General features: G+C 38.8%; 2 protein-coding genes across 3 annotated transcripts; one reads left to right on the plus strand and one right to left on the minus strand.

Annotated features, from left to right (window-relative positions):
• Positions 1 to 269: 269 nt before the first annotated feature.
• pin4.L (peptidylprolyl cis/trans isomerase, NIMA-interacting 4 L homeolog) lies at positions 270 to 4,514 on the plus strand. Of its 2 annotated transcripts, none has more exon segments than NM_001091306.1 (4): positions 270 to 381; positions 1,298 to 1,365; positions 2,099 to 2,218; positions 3,737 to 4,409. In NM_001091306.1, coding segments are annotated over 4 exon segments (384 nt in total). In that variant the 5' UTR covers positions 270 to 344; the 3' UTR covers positions 3,896 to 4,409.
• Positions 4,515 to 9,297: 4,783 nt separating this feature from the next.
• Positions 9,298 to 15,771, minus strand: ercc6l.L (excision repair cross-complementation group 6 like L homeolog). The gene is made up of 2 exons (XM_018229606.2): positions 15,546 to 15,771; positions 9,298 to 13,481 (listed from the first exon to the last, which is right to left on the minus strand). Exons 1-2 carry the CDS (start codon positions 15,638 to 15,640, stop codon positions 9,527 to 9,529), a joined length of 4,050 nt encoding a protein of 1,349 aa, XP_018085095.1. The 5' UTR covers positions 15,641 to 15,771; the 3' UTR covers positions 9,298 to 9,526.
• Positions 15,772 to 16,152: the final 381 nt, after the last annotated feature.

The raw sequence follows: 16,152 nt of genomic DNA on the forward strand, positions 1-16,152 counted from the left end.
TACAGCCTACATACATTCCTACCAGATCTTTTCTACCACCACTGACATTATTTCCTGCTACAACTGGTTAATAAAGAGAGAACTAAATAAATCACGGGTATATATTTATTAGATTTATTTATTTAGATATGGAACGGCGGCATAATCCATTTTTCACCAAATACGAAACTTCAAATAGAAATGCGGGATGTCTTCCTGTTTGCGACCCAGTTATGCGTTCCGGCATTATAAGATGCGCCCATCAATTCAGGCCGGAAGTGTAAGTCCAAGAACAGATTACGTCACATGTGCGCCGGAAGTCGCAGCACTGTTGCCTGGAATAATCGTGGAATTTGGAAGAAATCATGCCGCCAAAGGGGAAGGGTGGAAAGGGAGCAAAAGGTAATCAACAAGAGCTGGGATATCCGGAACACAACGAGCCTAGGTGCGTTCCTGGAGTTCTCGGGGCAGACAGGCCAAGTTCTCCCCCGAAGCTGTTGTTAGAATTGACCATCTGCCTACAAATATTTAATGTTGATTCTGAACAGAAAGTGATTCCTTTAATTCAACATGCCATAGGAATCCCATAAAATGCCTCAGATCCAGCCCTTTTCTCTTCAGTTGTATGCTGAGGTGTATATCTAATACATATTATGTAATCTGTTATATTACTAATTAAATTAGTATTTTAGCCAAAATATTTGCCCCCAAACATCTGCCACAGCTTTTAAGCTTTTGGGTTGTTTCTAAGTTTTGAAGGGTCCCTTGGCTGCATGACTTTCCCAGTGAGAAGTACAGTGTCCTGTGCACAGAAATTTGCTGACACAAAAACCTTGTGCTGCAGTATGGGTTATACAGTTGAACCCATCTCGAGTTAATATCTTGAGTTTATAGCTAAACAATTATATCTAACCTATATGAAAGTATCATAAAGTTACCAATGTAACTTCCTCTCGTGAGCTGTGTTGTGATAACATACTTTAACTCACAAATAGGGACGAACCAATCCACTATTTTGGATTCGGCCGAACCCCCGAAACCTTTGCGAATGATTCGACTGAATGCGGAATTGAATCCGAACCCTAATTTGCATATGCAAATTAGGGGTGGGAAGGGGAAAACATTTTTTACTTCCTTGTTTTCCGACAAAAAGTCACACAATTTCCCTCCCGCTCCTTATTTGCATATGCAAATTCAGGTTCGGCTGGGCAGAAGGATTCGGCCGAATCCTGCTGAAAAAGACAGAATCCTGTATTCGGTGCATCCCTATTCACACACCCCACTTTGCTTACTATTTTTATTTTCATCTGTGGTTTAGGTGGAGCAGCCAGTGGGGAAGCAGCTGATAAGAAAGCACAAACACCCAAAGGGGGAAATGCTGTCAAGGTAAATAATTATTTGTAATTTTATATATTTTTTTTTCTTGGGGGTTGTAAGAGCCTGGTGTATGGCACATAGGGAGATTACTAACTGCTACTTGTAGCTGGAAGGTTATGGGTTCTTTCCTGTGGTGGGATGATAGACAACTTTCTCAGAAAACAATACCATTTATTTCTAACTATTCCAAATGTGCAGCTTGATACTGCAGCATTTGTTATTAGCGCAAGGGCACCCATGCATTCTCTCAGCCTCTGTCTGCCTAATGAATACTAACTAATGAGGAGGAGAGAAGAAAATGCTCTGCCATCAGTGCTTTGATTCTGAATTTAAAAGAAAAGTTTTCGCTTGTGTGCGACAACGCAGAGCGGAGTTCTCCAATCGGCTCTGTGTAGCTGCACACAAGTGCAAACTGTTCTTTTCAATGCAGAAACAAAGTGCTGATGGCAGTGCATTTTCTTCTCTCCTCCTTATTAATATTCATTAGGTGGAGAGAAGCAGAGGGAACATGTGTGTGCCCTTAGAGTTTAGCTAAACCTAACAACTACTGATCTTGTGTGATGGAAGCTTTATTGTGAAAACACTTGTTTGTTAAATTCAACCTGGAGTTACTTTGCAGGAATCAGAGGGCTGTACTCGTATGCCTTCTTATTTCAAAATTGTACTGGGCCGTGAAGTCATGAACCAACTTCAGAAATACACTAGTGTGAATTTGACATTTTCTGAATTTTCTCACTCCCAGGTGAGACACATTCTCTGTGAGAAGCACGGCAAGGTAATGGAGGCCATGGAGAAGCTGAAGTCTGGTGTGCGCTTCAGTGAGGTGGCAACACAGTACAGCGAGGACAAGGCTAGGCAAGGGGTATGGCCTTATCTAAATCATATAATATTCCATATTATTAGTATGATCTGTTAATGTCACTTACAACTTGGGGCAGAGCAGGCCGGTACATAATAAATCCTAGTGGTGTGTCCATGCAACAGTCATTACCATTAATATCTCTTCTGCGCTATATGGAGACCAGCAAAACCACCCCAAAAGGTCCACAACCACAAATGGAACAATCCTGCAGTAGATGCAGGCTATATACCTGGAGCAAAGGCACTGACAGTAACTATATTTTGGATTAAATATTTCTATTATAACTGATAAAAAAACTTCGAAATTCAAAAAGACCAACCGAAATTAAGTCAGTATTTTTTTGGTCAGTTTTCGATCAAATAGGTCCGTATTGGGCCAAATTAGAATCGTACAAATTGAAGGAATAGTGCTTTCGATCAAATTAGATGCTAAATATTTCCCAAAAAAATTAGATTTTTCAAAGTCCACCAATTGACTCCAAATAGGTTCTAAGAGGTTCCCCAAAGGCTAAAACAGCAATTCGGCAGGTTTTAGATGGCGAATGGTCAAAGTCGAATTTTTAAAAAGACAGTACATGATAAATTTCAATATTCAAATTTTTTTCAAATTATAACCGAATTTGGACTATTCCCTAGTCGAAGTACACAAAAAATAGCTCGAAATTCGTTTTTTTTTTCATTCGAAACTTAACCTTGACTTTTGATAAATCTGCCGTAGTGTCCCTAAAACAAAAAGTGTCTAGAATCCCATTCACTGTTTCACTTTTTGAAATTTCCTTAGAAGTTTTTTATTTTTAGCTATTTTAAATATATTTTACATATTTTAAAGATTTCAGCAACTTTATACTTCTAACGTTTGGCTTGGCTCAGCAGCTATTTCTCCATTGTTGTGTTGGCAACTGTGGGGTAAATTAAATAAATATATATATATATATATATATATATATATATATATATATATATATATATATAAAATCCAAAAAATCCAGCGCACTCCGTTCACAGGTACAATATAGACCCAGGTGCTACCTACTGTGGCTGTAGTATCCAATAGTCCAAAAAAAGTAGAGGTGCACACTGGGATTTGAAAAACAGTTAAAACTTCAGCTTTATTATAAGTTACATTAAAAGGAACTGGTCGACGTTTCGGTCTCTGTCTAAGACCTTTTTCAAATCCCAGTGTGCACCTCTACTTTTTTGGACTATATATATATATATATATATATATACACATACACAGTCTTATTTGAATAGCCAGTCTGCATATATGTTCTCCCTGCTGACTTTAAACTTTTAATAAGTGGAGTGAAGCAGTTTCCCCTGCTCCCAATTCATAAATAAGCCCCTGAGTATGTGCTAACTAGGCAAGGGAAAATTCCACTATATGCACAGCAGTTGTTCATGTCTAGCAGAGCGAGGCCCAGATTTGTGACATGCAGTTTTAGAATTATGGCAATTTGGGTATAACGGAGAAAAAAGCAACTCTTTAACACCTGCTTTATTTCACCACTTTTTCCAGGGGGATCTGGGCTGGATGACAAGGGGCTCCATGGTGGGACCTTTTCAAGATGCTGCTTTTGCTCTTTCTGTCAGCACAATGGACAAACCTGTTTACACTGATCCTCCCGTAAAGACAAAGTTTGGCTATCATATTATTATGGTGGAAGGAAGAAAATAAGCAAACAAATCAGGACAATGGCCTACCCTAGCAATTCTATGTATTGAAAGACAGCCCACAACTTTCCCATAACTCCCACCAGATACCATAGAGTTAAAATACTGGAGCAAAATAGACCCTAACCCGTCCTTCCAGAGACTGGTCTGATTTGGCCACTTTTGTTTATATCTGAAATTTGGCCCATAGGACAGGTATACGTGGCCATAATCTGTTTGCTCTTTTATTTCATTTATTTGGTGAGTAAGTCTGAGTGACTGTAACTATGAGAAGTGAAGGATCACCATGGTTCCTCTTCATTTGCAAATGCAGCAGTCACTGACAGATATGGTGCACCAGCAAATTGCATTTTCCAGTATGTCTGACTGACAAATATCCATACTACATAGATATAAGTCAGGATCAACCCCCCCCCCCCCAACATACAGGTACTGAAAATGTTTTGTATGACTGTCAGTGCATGTATGAACCCACTTACTATAAATTTTGCTACTACAATAAAACTCCATTCCTCTGTCATGGTCCAGATGTCATTCTTGGATTCCTCATGGCACCAACATATTGATTATTGGACGTTCTTTTTCAGATTTATGTAAATGCATAAAGTACCCTTTCTAAATCATTGGAGTTGGATTTGATTTCATATATTACGTGTGATATTGTCTGGTAAATGCACCTCTAAATTAATGGGGTTATTTATCAAATGTTGAATTCTAGAGTTTATTATACCTCGAGTAAACTCGAATGGGAAAAACTCAAATAAGTGAGAACGGAGTTAATCACCTGAAAACTTGAATTAATCAAGTTTTTGGCAGGAAAAAACGAACTGATTGAGTTTTTGGGCAAAATTATCCAGAAAAACCGGAAACATCATGAAGGCTATTAACATCTTCAAATGGTTCAACGGATCTCTGTCATTGACTCCTACATGACCGACAGCGTTTGAGGTTTTTTTTTACCTGAAAATGTGAGTTTTGACCAAAAAAAATCAACTTGAAAACTCGAATTAATTGAGAAACACAACTCGATCTGCAATAAATATCCCCTTAAATGGCACTTTCCATTTCCACATACTTGAAGGTAAAGAACGTTCTAGAGCAGTGATCCCCAACCAGTAGCTCGCGAGCAACATGTTGCTCCCAGTGGCCTCAAAGCAGGTGCTTATTTTTGAATTCCAGACTTAGAAGCAAGATTTGGTTGTAAAAAAAACAGATGTACTGCCAACCAGAGCCTCTTGTAGACTGCCAGTCCATATAGGGGCTACCAAACAGCCAATAACAGCCCTTATTTGACATACTACAACTAACTATTCAGATTAATATAAAGTAGTAAAGAGAACAAATCACATCATATTTAGGGCATTAAGTGACAGCAATCATATAATTGAAGTTATATCAGACAAATAGTAGTGACAGTCTCTCACCGATATCGTTAGATAATAAATACATGCAGAGATCTTATCGTTAGCGACAGAAATCTTCTAAACTTGTCTGATGGATTAAATGACCGTTGCCATGGTATGATCCACACACACAGTCCATGAATCGTCCAAATGTTTGTACGATTTTATGCGTCTATGGCCAGCTGTAGGGACATTTGCTTGTGTTTCATTAGCTCTTTGCAGATACTGAGAAATGGCAAAGTACGTGTTTTTTTTTTAGGGAAAAATGCACCACCCTGGGGAAAATAGTAGCACAGAGCTTCTCCATCTTAAAAATATATGCCCTGTAAGGCTACAAATTGATTGTCCTTTCTATTCAGGCCCTCTTCTGTTCAAATCAATGCAGGGTTGCTACAGTAACTTGGACCACAGCAACCAGATTGTTGAAATTGCAAACTAGAGAGCTGCTGAATAAATAGCTAAATAACTCAAAAACCACAAATAAAAAAAAATAAATAAAAACCATTTGCAAATTGTCTCAGAATATCACTCTCTACATAATACTAAATTAACTCAAATGTGAACAACCGTGATGAAGCAAAAACACATCTGTACCTGTTTTTGACAATTTATGTTTTTGCTATATACAAAGGTAATCTCTTTAGTATGTATATAATTATTAGACCATCTCCCAATAAATCCATTGTGACCAATATGTTTTTTTTTTTCTAATAAAACATTACTTTGTAACTGATTTTAAATGATTTTTAGCAGATTTATTTAATTCATAATTGAAAAGGCACTTTTGTGGTTCAACCTCGCCAGATCTTGCACAATATTTAGGCCAAAAGGACCTCAAAACATTTGCTCCGCACACTTCTGTGCCTACGCAAGCCATATGGAGAACCACGTGTATTTCAAGAACAAAATGGAGGGGTTTTATTGTGAACTGTTAATGGGCTATATGCTTGTGTCTTGGTTGCTGATGATTAATTCCATTCTATGTGTTGGCAGGCAGAGTATCAAATAACCAGTTCATATGATGCTTTTGGGAGCAACATCTAACAGGAGGAGTAGAGGACAATCAATATTTTGCTTGTGATGTGCATCTATCAAAAGAAGCTAGTAAAGTTTTTCAGAAGTAGATGCCAGGGTGAATTTATGGTGGATGCTGTGAATGTGAAACACCTGTTTGTAAATCTATTGTACTCCAAAAGTGCATCCATTTTTAAGCAAGTTTATTTCTTCTCCAAGGAAATGGTTTACAGATTAAAGTAGAGCTAAACCCAGAAAATGGAAGCTTACCCAGGGTGCTTCTCTAAGCACATTTGCAATTTACAATAATTTTCTATTAGTAGCGATTTAAGATATTTGCATTTTTAGACTGCTAATACAAGGCTCAACTGACTGAACAAGCCCGTTGGGGTGGTCTACCCTCTGACTTCAAAGAGAGCTACTGAACAGAAAGCCTACTATCAGGAGTCTAATATTTAAAAAAACCACTAAAATAAGAAAATGTACATTAAAGGACATCTAAATTTTCTAATTAAAGTGGTTGTTCACCTTTAAATGAACGTTTTGTATGATGTAGAGCGTGATATTGCATTTGGTTCTCACTTGTGTATTTTTAGTCATTAAGCTTTTTATTCAGCAGCTTTCCAGTTTGCAAATTCAGCAATCTGGTTGCTAGAGTCCAAATTACCCTAGCAACCATGCATTTATTTGAACAAGAGACTGGAATGCGAAAAGGAGAGGATCTGAAGAGAAAGGGGAGTAATTAAAAGTACAATAACAATAAATTTGTAGCCTTAGAGAGCAATGGTTTTTTTAGATGGGGTCAATGACCCCCTTTTTGAAAGCTGGAAAGAGTCAGAAGGAGGCAAATAACTAAAGAACTATAAAAAATAAATAGTGCAGACCAATTGAAAACCAACTGAAGAGCAATTGTTTAGAATTGTAACATAATAAATATTAACTTAAAGGTAGGTGAACCATCCCCTTCAATGAAAATAAATGTTTCAGTGCTCACCTTTTCCTTATTCAAGTTTCACTTTCTCACACTTACAAGGTGAGACCGACTGCTAAAGGAAATTACAGTTTGTGCAAAGTTGCCGTTTACCTTAAACAAGTTTTAACATTTATAACAGTAACATTTCATCCCTAAAGTTCCTATACATGAATGGTAATCAAGTCAAAGAAACTGGTTTATGTTCATTTGTTCAGCATTGCAATGTTTATCTACTGATATTACAGGAATTCTTGTAATTATTTCTGCCTGATATTGTGTCTTCCCTTGCACAACCAATTACTGGCAGACTTCAGCCCTGAGCTCTGCTTTCATGCAACCAGTGCTGTGGGGCTCAAAGTTTCACAGTCACAAACACCAGCTTGTATAAAGCTAAAAGCACAGAATAGCCTTAGGAGCAGGAGTCTGCTCTGGATGGTAATGATTGGCTGCCTAGAGAGAATGGCTTGGAGTTCCTACATAACACAGGAATATGTTAAAATAATGATTTAGTGAGGATGAGAAAACAACTTTAGACCTAAAGAGTTCAATGGGAATCAAGTGAAAGAGACAGCACTGGCAATCCAAGAGATTTTCTTGAATCTGCTTGTGTATTTCCATGTGAAATCACTAGTGCTGGTGCTTTGAACACAATAGGAGTTGTCAGGGCAGAATTTGGTATTTTTAGTCAGTGAACAAACTGGTAAAATGCCCTACCAGCTCCATGGGTCAGATTTATCAAAATGTGAGATTAGAGCCCACCACCCCAATTGGGATTTTTTAGAAATCGTATTCATCAATGAGTGGAATTGCACTATTTGATAAATTCAGTTCATTCCTATGGGATTTTTTGAATTGTAAGTGGGGGAGATTTTTGTGGTGAACTCTAATGTCACATTGTGATAAATCGAGAGAGAGAATATATATATTTCTATTAAAACTGATAATACTTTAGCTCCCCTTTAAGTGGAACATGTAGCGTCCCTAAAACAAAAAGTGCCTAGAATCCAATTCACGGTTTCATTTTTTGAAATTTCCTTAGATAGATACACATACATACATATATTTATATATATATCCAGACCTGAGGGTTTCTGTACTACAGACCTTTTACCATAATAATAATAATAAATAACCCCAATAAGATGCTTTTGCTTCCAGCAAGGATTAATTATATCTTAGCTGAGATTAAGTGCAAGTGACGGTTTTGTTATTAGAGGGGAAAAAGGAAATCATTTTTAAAAATGTGGATTATTTGGATAAAATTGAGTCTATGGGAGATGTCTTTCTGTAATTCAAGCTTTCTGGATAATGGATCCCATACCTGTATATACTTACCCTACTGATGCTGGAAACTGAAGGGGGGGCATGCCACCTAAACTGTAGTGGATACTTAATTATAGTCCACAAATGCAGTTTAAAGATATAAATAGTTTGACAGTGCTTTCTCAATCCAACATTTTTACTTCCATAAGCAAAGCAATCATGCTTATCAGTAGCGCAATGCAAATTGCTGACCCATGCTGGAGTCAGCCAATTAGGGCAGGTAAAATCAGAAAAAAAAATGTTAGGTGGAGAAACTCTTTCCAGGGGTTGTTCACCTTTAAAGGATCTTTTAGTAGGTTTTAGAAAGTGATTTTCAAAGAAAATATGCAATTGGTTTTAATTTTTTATTGGTTATTTAGCTTATTTTTCAGCAGCTCTCCAGTTTGTAATTTCAGCAGTCTGGTTGCTAGGGTCCAAATTACCCTAGCAACCATGCACTGAATATGTGAGGGTCTGAATAGAAAAGAGAGTAGTAAAAAGTAGCAATAACAATAAATGTGTTTCCTCAAAGAGCATTTGATTTTTAGATGGGGCAAGTAACCCCCATTTGAAAGCTGGCAAGAGTCAGAAGAAGGCAATTAATTAATTAAAAAAATAAAAAAAGTTCTAGAACATACTAAAAGTTAAATTAAAGTTGAACCACCCCTTTAAATATATAAAATACCTGTAAGGAAACCAATACAGACTATCATATTAAACATACACTACAATTTATTGTATTCTCTTCATGTTACAGTTCCTCTTTAACTTTTCTGTACAATCAATTAACATATCGGCTCTGAAACAGGGATATCAATTCTGTTGTCAGTAACTTCCTGATCTTGTGATTCAGTCATCAAATCAACACCAGACTTGCACAGTCTTGGACAAAACTATGAATAGCATACAAATTATATATATGAATCTATAAATAGTTTCTCTCTTAACGGGGCTGTTGCCTATACAGATTCAAGGTTATCATCATTATCTCAGGATCTCCTGGTTTTATGTCCAGTGCTTCTAAAAAGCAATCAAGTGCTTCTTTCCATTTCCCAGCATCCATGAGCCGTTTGCCACGGTTCACAAGGGTGATGTAAGGATCTTCACTAAGTGAAACATCTCCTTTAAGGTTTGCATTTTCTAGGGCAAGGTAATCTATCTGTTCGCCAGGTAATAGATCCTCTCCAGTTGACTCATCAGAAGAACTGCCCTCTTCTTGGCCAGATGAACTCTTTACTATAAAACTGTCAGATTCATAATATTCTGAATGCTGTGAAATGCTTTCCTCATGGGGCAGAGTCTCCCCTACTGGCTCCTCTTCAGTTTGCACGGATTCTTCCTCTTCAGCCTCTTCAGCTTCTGATGTGATGAATTCATCTTCCTCTCCTCCACTCTCTTCAGCACTTGAACTTTGAATTGTGTCATTCACATCTGCTGCTTCCTCTACTGCTACATGCACAAGGGATCTTCTGGATGCTATTGATCTACGACGCCCAAGACTTTTTCGGAGAGGGAATAATGAGTCTGATATAGACTTATCCAATTTTGGTGTTGAGGCAGTTATTCCTTTAACAGAAGAAGGACTACTGAAAGGAGAAAATACCTTGTCATTCTCATCAACATACACTGAGGTTTCATCCTCACTATCAGAGTAGATTCTTTTTGCAGTTTTCTTCTTGGAAACAAATACCAACTCTTCTTCACTGTCGGAGTGAACACTGGCTTGTAATTCATTGTTACCGGTCTCAGGGCCTTCACCTACATGAAAGGTTTTTATGTCCTCCTCAAAGGGGGAGTCTTTGATGCGGATATCTGCAGTTTCCATTGATTCATTTAGATTTTTCTTTAGTTCCAGTTTCATGGACGTTTCAGATATATCACCCTCTGGGTTTAAGTCTTCAAAAGAATTTTCTAACACTAGCAATGCTCTTTTGTCAGAAGCTGCTAAGGCATTTCTTAGACTTGTGTTGTCCATGGAATCGTCCACTACTACCATATCACCTTTCTCAGAGTTCATAGATATGGCCAAGACATTTCTTTGACTTGTGTTCTCTACTGAATCTTCCAGCACTAAAATAGCATTCTTGTCAGCTGCTACTGATATTTCCATGGCACATTCTAACCCTTCCATTGATACATTGCATTCATCTCTTTCCATAGAATCATCCAGTACAAGGTTAAAGTCACAAGGCAAATGGGACTTTGATGCAGACAGGCTAGCTTCCAGTCCATCTTTCATATCCATGTCAGGTCCACAAGACTCTTGAAGTTCTTCAGTTCTATTACCGAAAGATTGTCTTAATTTATTAGCTATCTCTGGCTCCACATGCCAAATTGGAATATCGGAATCCTTTGTTGGTTGACTATAAGAAACATGTTCTGTTACTGAAGGAGCAGGGTCGCTGCTATCATCTTTAAAGCTTGGAGTATTCTTATCATCAGTTTCTATAACAGAGCTGTCGCAATCAATGATTTCTTCTTGCACACTGAATATTTTTTCAGGACTCTTCTGTAGACTGTTTTCTAACTTTAATGGGCCAGTGGCATGAGAAGTATCACAAGAATGACTGTTTTCGTTCAGGGGCTTTGTGCTAAAAGGTGCTGCAGGTAGATCTTCATCCTCTTCTCCACTAGAATCATTAATTACTAAACTAGTCATGACGCAGCTGACTTCTCCAACATCATCCTCTGTAAGATCAACGGTTACTGGCGGGGGGCTGTGTTTTTCTTTGGGAAGACTTCTTTGTTTTGGTTTCTCTGGAGCTGTTGGTATCTGCCTCAACCAAGCACCTTCAGTACCCTTCCTGATTTGGTCCATCAGTTGCTCATTCAGCTGTGATTCCATCTGCACCAGCTCATGAGCCTTCTGAACCCTCTGTTCAATATACTGATCATCGTGCTCATTTTCACATTCATAGTCCTCTTGAGAAGACAGTTCATTGGAATAAACAAGGTCATGGTCAGAAATGCCAAAAATCTGCAAGGTATGCAAATATGCAATGTGTTCATCTAGGCGAGTGTCCGTTTTCCTCTCGGCTGCATGCATATTTTGAAGCTGAATCTGTGTAGAGGAGGTTCGTGTATCCTCCAGAGAAAACAGTTCTTTTAACTCTTGCTTTGAAAAATAACGAAAAGGGTTTTTCTTATCACCAGTTGTTTGCCTGATCAAAGATTCCTTGAAAATTTGCCTCCTGTAGATTTTCTCCTCCACGGTGCCGCATGTTATGAGTCTGTAAATAACCACATTTTCTTGTTGTCCTATTCTATAAGCTCTGTCAACAGCCTGAGCATCTGTGGCTGGGTTCCAGCTGGGATCAAAAATGACAACTCGGTCAGCTGCAGTTAGCGTTAATCCCACACCTCCGACTTGTGTCGTTAGCAATAATACAGAATAATTGTTGTTGCTTTGGAACATGCTTATTCTCTTCTCCCGTTCTGGAAGGCTCACAGTTCCATCAATACGCATAACTTTAAATTTGTTGTTGTACAAAATGCGATCAATCATGTCAAGCATTTTTCTTGACTGAGAAAAAACTAGGGTACGGTGACCTTCGTCTCTTAGTTTATGCAAAAGATCTATCAAAAGCATTAGCTTTCCAGATTCCTCAATCAAAATCTCATCAGAAAGATGATCAAACTTTGTCACTGCTTCATGGTCACCTTCTTCATTGGAATGGTAATCATCTCCTTCTAGTCCAAGTTGAATACATGCTCTAGCAGACAACAGTCTGGGATGGTCACACAGCTTTTTTAGAATAGTTAGCTCAGCTAGAGGAGATCGAGTAGTCATGAGCAATTCCTTAATTTGGTCTAGAGATATAAACTTTCGATATACCTCCTCCTGTATTGTAGACAAATACACCCACACAATAAAGTCATTTTTTCTCGTCAGGGACGGCATGGAGGGGCCTCGACTCTTGTCCTGCTCTCTGGTAGGCTGTCCAGATGTTTTTTTATGTTGTACTTCGCTCTTTGTACGACGAAGAAAATACGGCTGTATAATTTTCATAAGGTTTTCAGAAATTTTAAGCCCAAGTGCCTTTTCGCCAGGTGTGGCATCTTTCTCTCTAGCACGAGTTATTGGGTTTTCATACTCCATTTTAAAGGTTTTTGAAGTTCCAAGTAATGTCCCTTGACAGGCAAAATCGTACAATGCCCACATTTCACGAAGGTTGTTCTGGATGGGGGTGCCTGTTAAAAGGATACGGTTTTTTGCAGGGATCGAATGGCAAGATTTGGCTGTTTTTGTGGAGGAGGTTTTGATTTTGTGAGCTTCATCTAGAATGATATAGTCCCACTCAAATTCTCTTTCATTGTAACTAGACAGTTGCTGCCAGTTATTTATCAGCATTTGGTAAGTGGTAATTATAATGCCGCCCTTTCTTTGAATTTTTTCAAGGTTTCTTGTTCTTTCCTTCTTACTGGCACCATGAAATTCTGCTACTCTCATCCCTGGGGTCCATTTCATAAACTCCTTCATCCAATTACTGATTAGGGTGGTAGGCATAACCAGCAGAGCACATTTTGTGAGCTCAGCATCAAACATCCCAGAAAGAAAAGCAATAACTTGTATAGTCTTGCCCAAGCCCATGTCATCGGCCAGTATCCCTCCTTTTCGGCCATCACGGTACAAACTATAGAGAAATGCCACGCCTTCTTTTTGATGTTCAAAAAGCTTATTGTACAATTCATTATAAATCATGAAGCCGCTGTTTAAAACATCAATAAATTCATCATCTTGTTCTTCTTGCAGCTCCAGTTGTTGAAGCGCCTCTTGCAGTTTCTCTATGCGACTGTTTATCTTTTCACTGGGATGAATTTCACGTGCTTTGAGGAAAAACTCAATTGATTTTGAGAGGTTTCCACTCTTGGCTTCCTGTTTTGCTTTCTTCACATAACTGTAGAAAAACAGAATGAAATGGTTAAAACAGTTCAGATTTTATTTGTTTACACCACAAATTGGAAACGTCCTAGTGAAACGTTTTGGGCTTTTTTTGTGCTCAACAGCTATACAAATATTGGTACACTGGGAATTATAAATGTATTTTACAGGAAGGGTCTGACCTCAAAAGAGAAATAAACATGATTTTTAACTGAGCAATTCAGAAATCAAGAAACTGTAAATGGCATTTTTTCATGTTAACAAGTTCCCATGTAAATCAGTGGCACAGTGGCTAATTTAGCCCAATACAAGGTTTTCTTTTCAAACGGTGCAGTCTGTTTCAGAGACCTACGGCCATCCCCATGAATACAGCACTGACTGCATACAGCAGTGCTGAAGGGTGGGAGAGGGGAGGCACATACCTATCTCACAGCCCCCTGTGGGGCTGGAATCATTCAGATGAGCAATTAGGGAGTAGCCGCAGATGCAGGTCCTATCGTTACGACCTGCTCTATAGCTAGCCTTTACCTGCTTATGCTGTGCTCTGCACCTCACGTCAGATTAGACATGGGGCAGAAGTGCTCCTTTAATAAGCAGTAAGGATTGAGCTCTTGAACATTTGCCCAAGGTTTATGCAAATGACCCCTATTAATATTTTGGAAAGAGACACATTTTTGAAGCTAAATCAAATATAATCAAGTACTGAAATTGCTGGTTCCCTGTTAGCAGACTCCATGTTTTTGATCGGACACAAGCACAACAAAGACTCTAATAAGCAGCATGTGTTCTAGCCTAGGCTTTTCTTGTGCAATAAGTTGTGACGTTAAGACCAGGGGTCCCTAAACTTTGTTATCCGTGAGCCACACGCAAATGTAAAAAGATTTTGTGAGCATTACAAGCATGAATAAAGTACCTGGGTGCCAAATAAGGGCTGCAACTGGCTATCTCATAGCCCCTATTTGGACTGGTAGCCTACAGGAGGCTCTGTTTGGCAGTCCATCTGTTTTGCATTGCCTCTGAGCCAGGAATTCAAAATAAGCACCTGCATTGAGGCCACTGAGAGCAACATGTTGCTCGCGTGCCATAGTTTGGGGATCACTGCTTTTAGACTAACAACAGCTGGAGAAAAGAAGTGTGGCAGCAATTATTATATCCGACAGGGAGAGTGATGCTGTGGGAAGTGATGCAGACACTATAATTGATAGTACACATACAAGGTGAAAGACCCACAATAATACCCACTTGTTTAACGTGAAGTCATGTCAATGTAAACAACATGCATTTTGATGACAGCATCCCTCTAATTAGTTTCCAATTAAACCCTGCTGTTTAATTACTTGATTTGATTTCATTCATGCAAATGACAGGCTGTAGGCCACAATTGGGTTCTTCTCAGCCAGCTGACAGATGCCTGCAGAGAATATGCCCTGTGTGGCATGATCCTTAAAAGAACCTGGCCTACAGCCTTATACTTAATATTACATTATGCTCCATGACCACCAATATAATTATTGCTACACACAGATTTGAGAGAACTACGATTTACAAATCAGTTATCCAGAAATCTCCAAAATATGGCCATGCCATTACAATAAATTTAAGTATGATGTAAAGGGTATTATTCGCAGACAATCTGCAATTTATCTTAATTTCTTTTTACTCTGAGCTGCTATCTGGACCCATTGACAGGTTGTTGGCATAGATCCATCTACAGCATATTATTATTAACGTGTATTTATATAGCGCCAACATATTTTGCAGCGCTGTATATGAAAAGTTACTTTAAGAGCGAACCTCCCCTTTACACATAAAATCAATAAGGCTTTGCTCCTTGATGGGTATATAATAATCGAGCTCTTATGATAAAATGAAGGGATACTGCAAGTTGGGCACAATATATATATATATATATATATATATATATATATATATATATATATATATATATATAAGCCACACATAATAGCAGCAGCAAATTTCCATTTTCAAAGGGTATCAATAATGACCACCCCCATGTCTGTGCGCATTTCCATTTCTATAGGGGCCTGGGCACTGACACACATTTCCACTAACTACTTACAGTTCATATCTCTCTGCTTGCTCAGGGTCCACTTGGCTCCTGGACTGATCTTCCGGATGATTGGAGCCAGTCAACGACCTTTCCTCCGTTTCCATGACTGGAAATGCCAGGAACGACTAAGCGGCAAAGAAGCAAATAACAAAAGCCCGCTTCGCCTTCAAATTGGTTACCCAGAATGCAGCGCGGAGAAGGCGGGGCAGACTGACTGCGTTCCATGTGTACGCGGCGCATGACGTAACTACAAGAGCCGGTCAAGATTAAATTGGTTACCCAGAATGCAGCGCGGAGAAGGCGGGCGGGCTGCGTTCCATGTGTACGCGGCGCATGACGTAATTACAAAAGCTGGTCAGACTCAGCCCTCGCTTATGAGAAATCATGTGGTACAGCTACAACTCGTCACAAAACTTACCCGGCTTCTGAAGAATGCTGGGAACTGTAGTCCTACAGCCACTGTGGGAATGGAGGGTGTAACATGGGTTGGCGCTGCGCGTTAAAGACGTAGATTAGCTTTATTTAGGTTCTACCGTTGTTTGTGCGCTCTCCTCAGAGCCTGAAGCAAGGACTGAAATGTGAGGTAGTAGGGGCAGCCTAGTTCTCTGAAGCAATT

The sequence above is a fragment of the Xenopus laevis genome, chromosome 8L (genome assembly GCF_017654675.1).
Source record: "Xenopus laevis strain J_2021 chromosome 8L, Xenopus_laevis_v10.1, whole genome shotgun sequence".
In the NCBI taxonomy this organism is placed as follows: Eukaryota; Metazoa; Chordata; class Amphibia; order Anura; family Pipidae; genus Xenopus; species Xenopus laevis.